The sequence below is a fragment of the Perognathus longimembris genome, chromosome 2, assembly GCF_023159225.1.
Source record: "Perognathus longimembris pacificus isolate PPM17 chromosome 2, ASM2315922v1, whole genome shotgun sequence".
Lineage (NCBI taxonomy): Eukaryota > Metazoa > Chordata > Mammalia > Rodentia > Heteromyidae > Perognathus > Perognathus longimembris.
Window position 1 is genome coordinate 97,232,079 of NC_063162.1, and position 14,048 is coordinate 97,246,126.

The 14,048-nt window shown below is 36.7% G+C and overlaps 1 protein-coding gene across 1 annotated transcript in view; it reads right to left on the reverse strand.

The window, feature by feature from the left end:
* Znf277 (zinc finger protein 277) overlaps nt 1–14,048 on the reverse strand; it is a 99,901-nt gene that overhangs the window by 42,012 nt on the left and 43,841 nt on the right. The window contains exons 2-4 of the mRNA XM_048339777.1: nt 11,215–11,416; nt 2,711–2,799; nt 2,359–2,441 (exon numbers count right to left, since the gene is read on the reverse strand). Coding sequence (XP_048195734.1) covers nt 2,359–2,441; nt 2,711–2,799; nt 11,215–11,416 — 374 coding nt within the window. The remainder of the gene's footprint in view (nt 1–2,358; nt 2,442–2,710; nt 2,800–11,214; nt 11,417–14,048) is intronic.

Below are 14,048 nucleotides of genomic sequence, written 5' to 3' on the forward strand. Positions count from 1 at the left end.
TCGATCTCAGGGCTTTGTGCTTTGTTAGGTAGTACTTTTCTGCTTGCACACATATCTAGCCCCTTTTTTTGCTTTGGATATTTTTGAGATTTGGCTATGCTTTTTTATTTTGCGTGGGCTGGATTGGACTACAATTGTTTATGCCTCCAATAACTGGGAATGAGATGTATATACCACTACATCCAACTTTTTTGTTTTATTACTATATGTTTTTTGATCCAAACTGGCCCAGAATCATGATCTTCCCCATCTCTGTAATGATAGATGTATACCACCCAAACTTTTGTGTTGAGATGGAAGAGTCTCAATAACTCTTTTTTTGCCCAGGCTAGTCTAGAACCATGATCTTTTTTAATGATCCAACTAATCACCAAGCAAATAGTATTATGTCAGTCTCCTGAATAGCAAGGGTGATAGATGAATACCACCATGCTCAGCTATCGATGAAGATAGTCTCAATGAACTTCTTTTTTTGCCCTGGTTGACCTGTAAAATATGATCCTCCTGATTTTCATCTCCTGAGTAGCTAGGATCACAGACATCAGCTACTGGTACCGAGCAAGGATTTCAGTTATTATAAAAACCATTTCTTAGAAGGATCCAGGTCATTACAGCTTGATTGCTTTTTATTAGGGCTATAGTAAACAAAAGTGAGAAAACTCGTAGATATGAAACATTATGACTAAATGCAAGTAAGTGTGAAATTCATAAAATATAACAGTAAATTCACCATTGTTTTGCAGATTGCCTCAGACACTTGTTATAGGAGGATGAAAGAAACTATAAGTCCTGTCCCTTCTCTGGGTTTGACATGCATGAAAAGCATAAATTTAACTCTAACTTTCGGATGTTTACAAAATAAAATGTGTTTCAAGGAATTTTCTCCAACTTGATGACCAGTATTACAGGATTTATTCTTCTCCTAGGTTTCCTGAACTGTAGGACAAAATGTACTGAGTACCGGGTACAGGTGGCTCATACCTATAATCCTAGCTACTCAGAAGGCTCAGATCTGAGGATCATGGTTCCAAGCCAACCCAGGCAGCAAAGTCCCTAAGCCTCTTATCTCCAATAACTACTCAGAAAAAGCCGGAAGTGGAGCTGTGGCTCAGGTGGTAGAGTGCTTATCTTGAGCAAAAGAAACTCAGGGACAGCACCCAGGCCCTGAAGTCAAGCCCCAGGACTGGCAAAAAACAAAACAAAACAAAACATATATATTTATAATATATATATATCACAGAGTTAGGTGTAAAGATACAAGGAAAGCTTTTAAAAAGCTGCTAAAAAGTGTAAATAATTCTCAAATTAGAGTCAAGGAAAAATAAACCATAAAGAAATGAGGGGCTGGGAATGTGGCTTGGTGGTAGAATGCTTGCCTAGCATGCATGAAGCCCTGGGTTTGATTCCTCAGCATCACATAAAAGGAAAAAGACATAAGTGGAGCTGTGGCTCAAGTGGTAGAGTGCTAGCCTTGACCAAAAGCCAGGGACAGTGCTCAGGCCCTGAGTTCCAAATCTAAGAACTGGCAAAAAACAACAAAAAAAAAGGGAAATGAGTATTTTATAGCAAAATTAATAACTTGAAGGTCATGATCAACTCATGAAAATAAAATATTTCTTATCTTGCATGTGTGTTAGGCTTTTTAAGGACTAAGGATGTTGAGATGTTTTCAAATTACCTTACCTGTGGGGTGACACTGACAGGGAGAAAGGATACTACATTGATTAAGCCATATGCGTAATTCGTAAAGGAGAATGAACAAAATGGCAGTGCATGGTACATTGCAGAATAAAGGAGAAAAAAATAGGTTAATCAATTCAATTCAATTTTAGCTGAGAGCATTTTTCCATAACCGCTGAACCTTAGCATGTGTCAAGTGGCTAAAAGTACAGTAAAACATGCATGCTTTTCTTTTTATTTTAGGGACAATCTGACAGAACCCCAAAAACTCTCTCTGCATTTCAAACATAATACTTCAGTGTTTGGTCACAAATATGTGTGTGTGTGTGTGTGTGTGTGTGTGTGTGTATACATATAATTTCTTTTTTTCCTGTTTGAATATCTTTATGTATTTTTTTTCCTCTTTGGGAAAGTTTTCATAATTAAAAAGTGAAAAAGAAAGACAAAGAAACCCAAATGATTTTTTATTTTGGTCAGTCCTGGGCTTGAACTCAGGGCCTGGGCACTGTCCCTGCTTGAGCTTCTTTTGCTCAAGGCTAGCTCTCTACCACTTGAGCCACAGCACCACTTCCGGCTTTTTCTGTTTATATGGTACTGAGAAATTAAACCCAGGGCATCATGCATGCTGAGCAAGTCTTATGTTTCTTCTACACCATTCACCCTTTCAACAAATCTTACCAATTTGTGTTTCTGAAGCTCCTCTCTTAGAATCCTATCTTCTGGTAAAACATCACATAACAAAAAATAGTTGTCTTGTTCTTCTGTTGAGAGATTAGGAAAATGAATGAGGAACAGGATATTTTTATCTTTCATTTTTCTTGGAAGTATTTACTTCTTTAAAAATGTTGGTTAAAATGTTTTCATGCCCATGCTTATACCTAGCATGAGGAGTTTTAGCTTTATTCAAATTAGGCACAATAAACACAGAATTAGATTTGTCTGTTGTGATAGGGAGAGCAATGGCAATGAGATTCTTTCTTTGGCTTTTTCATTTGTTGGGAAAAGATGGTAGCAAAGAACTCTTACTTACCAAATGGAGCTGTGGAATTAATTCTTATCACACTGCAAAAATCTGTGATAGGTTGTTCTGTGAACCTTTTCTTCCAATATAGAATGTACCTGAGAATAATAAGTAAAAAGAGGGGATGAGAAGAAGAGTCAACATACCACTTTCTTTAAAATGACAAGTTACTATATTAGGAGCATTTAATTATCCCAAATAAACAAATAAAATGTTAACTGAAAAGTGCTTGAAAATTTGGGAATAGAAAGGCAGCAGAACATTGTAGAAACATGAAAACAATATTTATGAGGCGAGCACTCTACCATTAGGCCATATTCCCAGACCAGAAAACAATATTTAATGAGGTAGAATTATCCAACAAAAACATAACAAAGATTAAACTTTACTATCCCCAAATTTGACAAACAGATTCATAAGAAAGTTGAAATTATTTCAATGTGATAAAGAGGTTTTCTAAAATAACAACTCAGGTATGTTATATTTAAAATATTAACAGTTAAATAGGCTTATGACATATTCTGCAATAATGTTCATTGGCTAACTTATCTATCAAGAAACAGAAATCACAGGAATAATGCAGTGAGAAACCAGTGTATATTTAACATCTATATAGTAAGAAAACTTCTATACATCCCCATTATGTCTGAAATAAGTAAAATTTACCCTTTGGAGAAATTGCTGAGCTGACAATTTCTGTATGTAATGAGCAGAACTAGAAGAAGCATAGGTTAAACTTAAAAAGCAAATCATAACCCCAGATCTGCAAATGTGATGAAAGAGGGAGTAAGATGACAGGATGCAACAAGCTCTTCTTTCCATTTATCTAACGAAAATTATATGGGAAGCTGCAATGTTAATAATCAAATGGTCCCAAGAACAGAATGTGGCCTTCCACATGGAGAGAAAGTCAACACAAAGGTTGATGCTACAGTAGACCACAGAGCCAAAGCCCCGTGAAAGAGAAAGGATTTATAGAAGCAGATGAAGTATACAAAATGAGTAGGAATTTGGACATTTACAAATGATTAGATACATTATCTAACTGTGGTCTGTACTTGCTAGAATACAACAAACGCAGAATATTTGAAGGTTTCTAGAAACCTTCAGAAACCCCCCTACATTTGGTCTCTTTTTTTTATTCTTACCTCTATTTTCCCTAATGTTAATTTCTGAATTTCATGGTGTTCTATACATTGGGGTATTAATGTATTAAATATGTGTTGAGGAAAGAACTGAGACAAAGAGAGAAACATGACATGAGTTGATTTAAAAAATAAATATCAGTGAATGAGCGACATCAATGAGTAAGTATAGATTACATAGGGAAAAGCTGATGATAATATATAAAACTAGAACCATGTTCTACTGCCAATCTTGATGGGTCAGTAAGAGAATGACACTTCCCTTTTCGAACAGTGTGGGGCTTTATCCTAAGACATCAGAAAATGATGATTCTGGGCTCCAGCTCTGGCTCAAATCATAAATTCTATGATGGTAATACTATTTGTCTATGGATAAAAGACTCTCTTCCATGTTAATATTGGCAATAGAAGGCATCTTTTACCCATCAAAGTAAACAAAAAGAGAAATATATACCTACAGAAGGTTCAAATATTATTTCCTTGGCCAGCATTAGCACCTTTCATGCCTCAGTATTCTACATGGCTCTTTTTATTCTCTCTACTACTTGCTTATTCTACCATGGGATAGATGAAGACAAAAAAGAGGAAAAAGATAAGAGACTCAAAAGAATAAAAATGACATTTCCTGATAGTTGCTTATTTTCAGCCTGTGATTTATTTATTACTATGCTCAACACGTCCATTAAAAAGTGGTGGACTGGGAATAAAGGAATACACCAGAATATGTTTTAGACATGTTGGGAATACTGTTCTTCTGAACTAAAATATACAGGTAACTATTTCCAGGACTAAATAAATTCATACATAGTAGAACCAGGTGTCCAGAGAATGGACTTCAAAACACACAGGGCTGCGTTCTGTCAGGTGTTCCCTTGTGGCTACTATTCAAATATACCAAAGAAAGGTTTGTCAGTCTTGGTTGCCATTGTACTGAGAACTACCTGAGTGACACTTGTAAATGATGCTGACAACAGTAGTAAGCCCTCTATACTAACAGTTGCATTTTGGATCTATAACCTATTAAAAGTTAGAGATAACGCCTTGAATACACAGGTTGCTTACTTTGGAAATTCTTTGCAGACTTGAGAAAACATCTGTGTTGAACAATCAGGCAGAGGACCAGGTAAGAGTGTGAATCCTAGTAAAGTATCATTGACTTCCTTTTTAATGAAAAGTCATTACTCTTTGTCTCTTTAAAGTAGTTCTTAAGGGGAAATCTTAAACTGGAAGAAGTTTTGCTTTGTTAATTAAGACAGTAGCTAAAACTTCATAGTTGATGTGGTAATAGTGTACTTCCAGATTGAAGAGCAGGCCTTTGCATTTAGGCCTATGAAACTGAATAACTAACTGGGTGCTGGTGGCTTATGCCTATAATCCTATTCAGGAGGCTGAGATTTGAGGATCATCGTTTGAAGCCACCTCGGGCAAGAAAGTATGATACTCTTATCTCTAAGTAATCACCAGAAAACTGGAAGTGGCACTATGTCTCAATGTGGTAGATCACTAGCTTTGAGTGTAAAGCTTAGGAAAGCACCCAGGCCCTGAGTTCAAGTCCCATGACCGACAAAAAAATAAACAAAACTTTTTTAACATCTGCAAAATAAATTGGTGATAATTACAAGGATAGTACATGTAAAAAACAGCATCCAAAAATCCTGAGTGTTTAGTGAACAGTTCCCAGGCTATGAGTTCAAGCCCCAGTACTTGTGAAAAAGAAGCGGGGAATGATGGTGTACACATATAATTCCAGTTACTAGCAAAGTTGAAGCAGGAAGTTCCCTTGAATCCTTAAGTTCAATACCAGCCTAGGTAACAGAATGAGAATATGTCTCACGCAACATTTTACTGAACATTTAAAGTCAAAACAGTTATATTAGGGGCTGGGGATATGGCCTAGTGGCAAGAGTGCTTGCCTCATATACATGAGGCCCTGGGTTCGATTCCCCAGTACCACATATACAGAAAATGGCTAGGAGGGGCGCTGTGGCTCAAGTGGCAGAGTGCTAGCCTTGAGCAAAAAGAAGCCAGGGACAGTGCTCAGGCCGAGTCCAAGCCCCAGGACTGTCCAAAAAAAAAAAAAAATGGCCAGAAGTGGCGCTGTGGCTCAAGTGGCAGAGTGCTAGCCTTGAGCAAAAAGAAGCCAGAGACAGTGCTCAGGCCCTGAGTCCAAGGCCCAGGACTAGCAAAATAGCAAAACAACAACAACAAAAAAAAAAACAACAAAAAAAAACAGTTATATTAATAGTGGCAGAGGGCTCACATAAGTAAACACTATGAAGGATGAGAATAACAATGATGATTAGTTATCATTAGTAGAAGCTACTTAGGTTTTATCTACCTAAGGTAGATATTGGGATTCTCTAGCTCATAGGCCCAATTTCAAATTTCATCTGCTACAATGTAGGGCCTATAGTTGCAAGTGAGGATCAGTCTGTACAAGAATTGCAGAAAACAGAAGGCGGTAACAGGAAAACCCCTCTGGAATTACAGTTGAGATGGATGCTTGAAACAGTTTCTTTTTCTTCAAAGACCAAGGAAGTTGCATAGAATATATTTTGACAAAATAGAACTAGAACGGTCATGTTCTTGTTGCTCAATGCTGGTGTTCTAATTTGAGCCCAACCTTCAGTATGGAATTTTTTTCCTAGTTAGTTAATCTTGCAAACTTTTTTGCCTAGGTTGGCCTTAACCTTGATCCTCAGGTCTCAACATTCTGAGTAGCTAGGATTCCAGGTATGAACCATCAATGACTGGCTAAGAAAAGTCTGTTTCTGAGTAGGTGACAACAACCCTCCTATCTTCCTACTGAAAACCCACACCAGAAGTTTGTGCCTGTGAATTTGCAACTATGTGACCAGGCAAGAGGTGCAAAGAAGCTCAACTGCAGGTGTTACACATGACCTGACTCCAAATCAATGGGTCTGTATCTGAGGTCTTCCATGTTTGTGCACTATCTCCTTGGTCATTGAAGGGAAGGATCACATCATATCTTCCTTACTTTTTTGTATCAAGGTGATAAGGAACAATTACAATTATTAATGGCCTTTACAATCATGGAGAGATTCTGTCTAGCAAAACCTCAGGGCTTCCCAAAGGAAGAAGGGAGAGAACTATTGCTAGCTTCTCATAGTCTTACAGTCTTAACCTTGGTTAACAGTTCTGGTATTGTTCCATTGACAAGTATTTTAGAATTTTAGAAATGATATTTTCCAGTTACATCTGTACCTATACATCTGAGACGTTAGGTGGCTTACAAGGGTAGGTGAGAAAAGCAGGTAATAGGCTGGCCCAACAGGAAAGAAATGATCATTTCTGTTTTCTTCCTGACCACAGTTGGGGTAACAATATCAAAGGTAAAAATATCCCATATCACAAATATAAATCATCATATAATTTAAATCTATAAAATCATGGAGGATAACTTACTGTGGTTCATAGATAAATAGAACCTCAACTGTAACACACATTTGACTTAAGCCTGAAATTGAGGTAAGAAGCATTCTAGGTAGCAGTGCTTTTCCTCAGTTTAAATTAGAATTAACTGGTGTTAACACAAACATTTCTTTATGGTTAATTTAGGTTCTGAAATAGAGTCTATAAAGGTGTAATGACATCAGATATCCCTCTCTCCCCTGCCCTCCCTTTCTCTATCTCTCTTTCTTCCTGAACCTTTCGTCCCTCCCTTCCTGGTAGAGGGTATGGAACTCAGGGCTTCAAACTTGAGCCATCCTCAAGTCCTTTTGCTTTAAGTGTTTCTTCAGCTAGGGTTTTGTGATTTTTACACCCCCCCCCACAAGATTCTTCTCAGTTGGTTTTCAATGTTTAGGTATTATTTAGTATTTTACTTCTTTTTTTCAGTTTTTCTAGCTTATTTGGTTATAATTGTTACTACTTAATCTACGAAAGTGGCTATGAAATAATATATGGTATGCAGTTTGTTGGAATGACAGTAAGTCACCAGCAAATACACCTTTTTTTTTTCCTGTCAAAAGAATTCATGTTGTAGCTCATAGAACTACCTCACACAAAAATAACCTTTTAGCAATGTCTTGCTTGCCCTGATTATGACTGGTATATTTATTGACAAAGGAGTAAAAGTTTAAGTTTGTAATTAAGTAGCAATGAATGACTGAAATTTAATTCAGAAGTGGGTAGGCATTATCTTCCAGATTTTATCTACTGAATAAAACTAGCCAATAGCTCAGTATAAATAACTATGTCAAATGGGCTGAATGGAAAGATTTTAATTTTTAAAAATTTCCTTTGCCCCAGGAAATTTCACTGTTACCTTGTGTCAATAAAAAAAAGTCAAATATATTTAACACGAAAAGCTGTAGTCTTTTTCTTTTTTGCTAGTTCTGGGTCTTGAACTCAAGGCTTGAGATGTCCCTGAGCCTCTTTGTATTCAAGGCTAGCACGCTACCACTTGAGCAACAGCATTACTTCTAGCTTTTTCTGGATAGTTTTATTGGCAATGAGTCTCAGACTTTTCTGCTGGTCTGGTTTTGAATCTTGACCCTCAGATCTCAGCCTCCTGAGTAGCTAGGATTACAGGCAAGAGCCCCTGGCACCCAGCTCAGTTTATTTCTTATAAAGCACAAAGTTAGCTCTTGTATCATTTATTATCTTTATTGTTTGTTTTTACTCTGAAGGAACAAATCCTGAAAGTTCTGAGTGAATTCATTCATGTCAGCTAAGTTCTTACTATTTTCATTTATCTCTTATAGTTTCTTTTCTGAATTAAGATGAAGTCTCATAATGTTGAGAAGATTATAACTAATCAAAAAGTGAATACTTGTTCTAGAGAGAAACTTAGTTTCACTAAACTGTAGGAGGCCATTGTTTAAAAGACTGGATTATTAAAATAAACTTTAAAGCAGTAGAATTTACACAGATACATTGGAGGTAAATTTGAATTAATTTCATTTTTACACTCTGAAAAAAATATAACATTTAACCAAGGATGATAGCTAACAACATCCAGGTTCCCAAATTTTAAATGTACATTAGCAACATAGTTGAGACAACACTTAAATAAGATATGTATCTTTTAAAAAGCACCTACTCTATTGCCTAGCTGCTCAGGAGAATGATTGATCATCCCATTTAATTATTGATTCCTAAGCCCTGAGACTGAGTTAAGTAATTTGATTTTCCTGCCCATATAAGGACAATAGTATTACTATGAAAGATAACCAAAGAGAGAGCAATTACTACAAAGGCAGCAACTGAACTATTATACATAAGCACAAAGGAGAAAACACAATTCTGATTCAGACTTTAAAAGTACAAGAGAAAGAAAAATCTTTATGCTTTTCAATTAGCATTAGTAGGGGACCATCTATTTCTGTTATTCATGAAGGATACTTTGTGCTTTCTATGATAAAAGAGTTTCATAACTAAGAAAAGCTGAGTAATATAAGACTTACTCATTTAGTAGTTGTCAGTAGTTATTTGGATGAATAAAGACTTGGAAAATGTCTGGCCTAAATAAAATCAACAGATTTCACTATGTCCTGTTATTAGGCATTATGTATAAGAAAGCCCCAGGTCTTTCAAGAAGGAATAATCTATCTATCTCTCTTATCTCTCTTTTTCTCTCAAATAAAGCTTAAATACAAACTGCAATTCTGCATTCAACTCCAGGTCTGTCTGTTTGCACAGTCCTCTTTTATTTTGGTGCTGGTACAAGGGCTTGAAATCAGGGCCTTGTGCTCTTGCTTGGCTTTTTCAATCCAGGATGGTACTCTACCACTGGAAACATATCTCATCTTCCAACTTTTTGCCGGTTAATTGGCAATAGGAGCACCACAGACTTTTCTGGCTGGGCTGGCCTCAAACCAGTATTCTCACATCTTACCTATTGAGTAGCTAGGATAATAAGTGTGAACCACCAGGTTTATAGCTTATTTCTTTGGAAGACCCATCCTTAGAAAGAAGTTACTGTGTATGAGTGATGTACGTAGAGTGAAAGACATAGAACTTATTTACAGGGATAGTATAATATCTGGACTATTCTCATATTTTCATTCTTAAAATCTCTCTCTCTCTCTCACTCTCTCTCTCTCTCTCTCTCTAATTATTTTTGGCCAGTCCTAGGGCTTGAACTCAGGACCTGGGCACTATCCCTGAGCTTCTTTTGCTCAAGGCTAGCACTCTACCACTAGAGCCACAGTACCACCTCTGACTTTTTCTGTTTATGTGGTACTAAAGAATCAAACCAAGGTTGAATGCCAGGCAAGCACTCTATCACTAAGCCACATTCTCAGCCCCTAATATTGTTAAATAAAATCAGGATAGAGTATCTCAAAATGGAGTCTTACACAGATATGCCAAATTATACATTTTTGGTAACTACCATGATATTTCTTCTATAAAAAGTTTTTAAAATTTCAATCAATTATAATACAAAACATAAGTACTCCACTACAGATAATTAAGAGAAAATAGTATTTGCCTTGGATGACATCTTTCAGAATAGTTGGATTACTTACCTGCTGCTATGGGTCATTCTAAGTCAGGTGTTACTCAGTGGCAGGATAGCTCACTTTTAGCAGGGGCTGTGTAGGTCAAGTTCCACACAAAAAAACTTTTCATACATGTTCAAATCCTGGAAATTCTAAAAGTCCTCACGTTTATCTGCATTTTCATCATCCTCTTCCTCTTAGTACCTGCAATAGTGACCTAATAGCCATCTACACCGACCCTCGGGGCTTGTTGAAAGATTCATTTTATTTCTTTCTTTCTTTTTTTTTTTTTTTTGGCCAGTCCTGGGCCTTGGACTCAGGGCCTGAGCACTGTCCCTGGCTTCTTCCCGCTCAAGGCTAGCACTCTGCCACTTGAGTCACAGCGCTGCTTCTGGCCGTTTTCTGTATATGTGGTGCTGGGGAATCGAACCTAGGGCCTCGTGTATCCGAGGCAGGCACTCTTGCCACTAGGCTATATCCCCAGCCCCTCATTTTATTTCTTGATTTTTGATCATATCATTGCTCTTATATTGGGATTTTTTGGCCAACATCTTCTTGGACTGAAAGGTTCTGAGGATCTCTCAAATACCAAGTCTTTTCTGGGATCTCTGGAAAGATCCACTCAGAGAAAAAGTCTCATGGAATGTGAAAAAGGAAATATTTGCTAATCTTTGGAAAGCAGATTACTTTCCAGGAAATACATGAGTTCATGTTCAAATTATTCATGTTCAACTTACATGTTCCAGAAAAAAAATTAAAGTATCACATTTTAGAAAGTATGAGAGAAAATTTGAAAAAAGAATATGAACAGTTCTATTTGTAAATCAATTGCTTAATATACAGGCTATTTCATTCCTCCAATGAAAGGTGAATTTCTTCTAAAGATAAAACCCAAATTTACCTTTGGAAGTCAGCAACCAACTTTACATCAGCTATGACAATCTTATGCTCAATAATCATGTGCTTCAGAAGTTTGTCTTGTTCAGCCACAGGAAAATGTTCTTCACAGCAAATGCAAGGCACAGATGGAGAACCTTCTAAAGTGGTGGTGCCACCTGGACTTTCTGGCAGAGACAGAGGCTCTAGGATGCAGTCCTTACTGTCTGGAAGAGGCCAAAAATGAGAAAGATTAAAAAAAAAAACACACCAAAAAACCACTGAGACCAACTCTAGCTCTTAGATGGATGATTTCTCACCTCTTGAATTAAAAGGATCCTAAAGATATTTATCTATATCCAAAAAGAAAATACATAGCAATAGAGAGAACTTTATTATCATTTAGACATCTCTGTTACCTAAAGACAGGGAGTATTGCAAAGCATCTTAACTCTCTACTACCCCCGTCTCTGTTTCCTCACTTGACTTGGAGAAAGCCATTTGTTAGGGTAGTCATTCAAAGCTGGTTACTAGCAGCAATTCTGGGGGGTGCTTATGAGGAGGAACACTGCAATTGGCTAGGTTAAGGGTCTAAGTAACCCTGTAATCCACATTGAGTTATCATACAAAGGGAAGCACATGATATATATTGAGGCAACAAAGGGGGATAGGGCAGTCTTTCAGGTTGCTTTCTGTTATACTCACTATTTGTCATACACAGAGAAGATAATTTTCAGACTGGAAGCATGGCTCAGGTGGTAGAGCACACTAGCCATGACTGAAACACATACACAGATGAAGACAATTATCTTATTGGTTCAATACAGGATCTGCTAGGTTAACCAGGTGATAATTTTCTATGTTGATTTATGTCTATTTTTTTCTTTTACACAAATAGATGTCATAAAGTAAGGTGTTTTGTGGAGATAAAATGCTCAATTAATACATATACACAATAAACAGTTTTCTTGCTTGTACTACTATTCATTTTCCTTACATTACCTACAATATCTTTAAGAGTTGAAGGGTGTAAGATCTATGTCTCTAATTTCAAGGCCTCAGACAACAAGCAGTTGAGCCAAGACTCTCATAATCTGTGGAGGTAGACACCTAAACCTGTCACTTTATTTAGGCCATTGTGTAGGTTAGTGACCAGGATAAGGACAGTAGGGTAGGAGCTTTTGGCATTGAGAATATTTTTCAGAAAGAAAGATAGCTATTCCACACAACAGTCTTTGAAGTTGTCATTATTAGTTTTCCTGTTATACTTCATTTCTTTTTTTTTTTTTTGGCCAGTCCTGGGCCTTGGACTCAGGGCCTGAGCACTGTCCCTGGCTTCTTCCCGCTCAAGGCTAGCACTCTGCCACTTGAGCCACAGCGCCACTTCTGGCCGTTTTCTGTATATGTGGTGCTGGGGAATCGAACCTAGGGCCTCGTGTATCCGAGGCAGGCACTCTTGCCACTAGGCTATATCCCCAGCCCTATACTTCATTTCTTAATTTTAATCTTAACTTATGATTTAACAATTCTTAATTGGATAATTTATTGAATCATTCACTGGTACACTGTTGATTAGGGCTTAATTAGAAAAAAGGTGAGCATTTGTTCACCTATTTATCAAAAATCTATTGGGTATTGGTCCTTTTAGTTTGGTATTGCATGACATGTTCCTATCATCAAGGCTAAAGTGCTTACAAATTGTTTGAAGGTACAAATATGCTAAACAGGATAATGAGATAGAGATAGAGGCAGTGGGGGGTACTTGGAAGTGGAAAAATGCATCACATAACTGCGCAGGGAGAGTATCCCATAGGAGAGGACCTCTAGCTTGTCACTCCTACACTACTCACATTGCCAAATCAAACTCCTATCTGTCCACAAAATTATTACTATCAGGAGGGTGAAAACAGCAGAAAGAATATTTAAAATATATATGCACTTTAAAAACACTGTTAATAAAACTAGAGTTAGCAATTTATATTTATTAAATTAGGTGAGGAGAATCTCAGAAATGTATAGTTAATTCATTTGTAGGTTATATTATACAGTTATAGGCTAAATTGTGTAGAATCCTAAACTTATAAATAAAATGTAAGATGGGGAAAAAGAGATAAGTAATGTATTGATGAAATGATTACAGCATTCATGACAAAAGGTAGCTTATTCTAAATAAAAGCAATACCAGTAAATATTATCTGCCAAATAGTATGTTTACATTCATCTCTCCAAATTTGATGGAGGTATCTGTTGTTACATTTTGTTTAACTGTAGAAAACAAGTATATGGTAATAATCATCACCAACACTAGGAACTAATATTTATTGAGTGCCTGCTAAAATACTTTAGGAAAGTGCTTTAGGGCATTTAATTATATTTATTTTTAATTTAAAAATTTTATTGTAAAGGTGATACACAGATGGGTTACAGTTAGTTACATAAGTGAGGTAATGAGTACACTGTGTTTTGAACAGTGTTACCCTCTCCTTCACTTTCTCCAACTACCCTTCCCCAACTCCCTTTCCTGGCAAATTGTACAGTTCACTTACAACACAGTGTCTAGTGAGTATCACTGTTGCATTGGTTCACCCTTTGTCCCACCATTTCTGTGGTTCCCCTTTCCATCCTGAAATCAGATAAACTTATACAACATCAAAAGGGAATAAACGAAAGGGCAGAAAAAGAAAGAAAAAAATAATTGCAAACTGAAACAACCTCTTGTTTCCATTTCTTGGAGTTCATTTCAATAAGCATCATTTTATATGATCATATGCACGTAGGTATTAAGCCATTATGAGCCCCTGCTAAGAATATCCTAGACATATGTAGTTATTACAAGTGAGGGAAACCATGCAATCTATG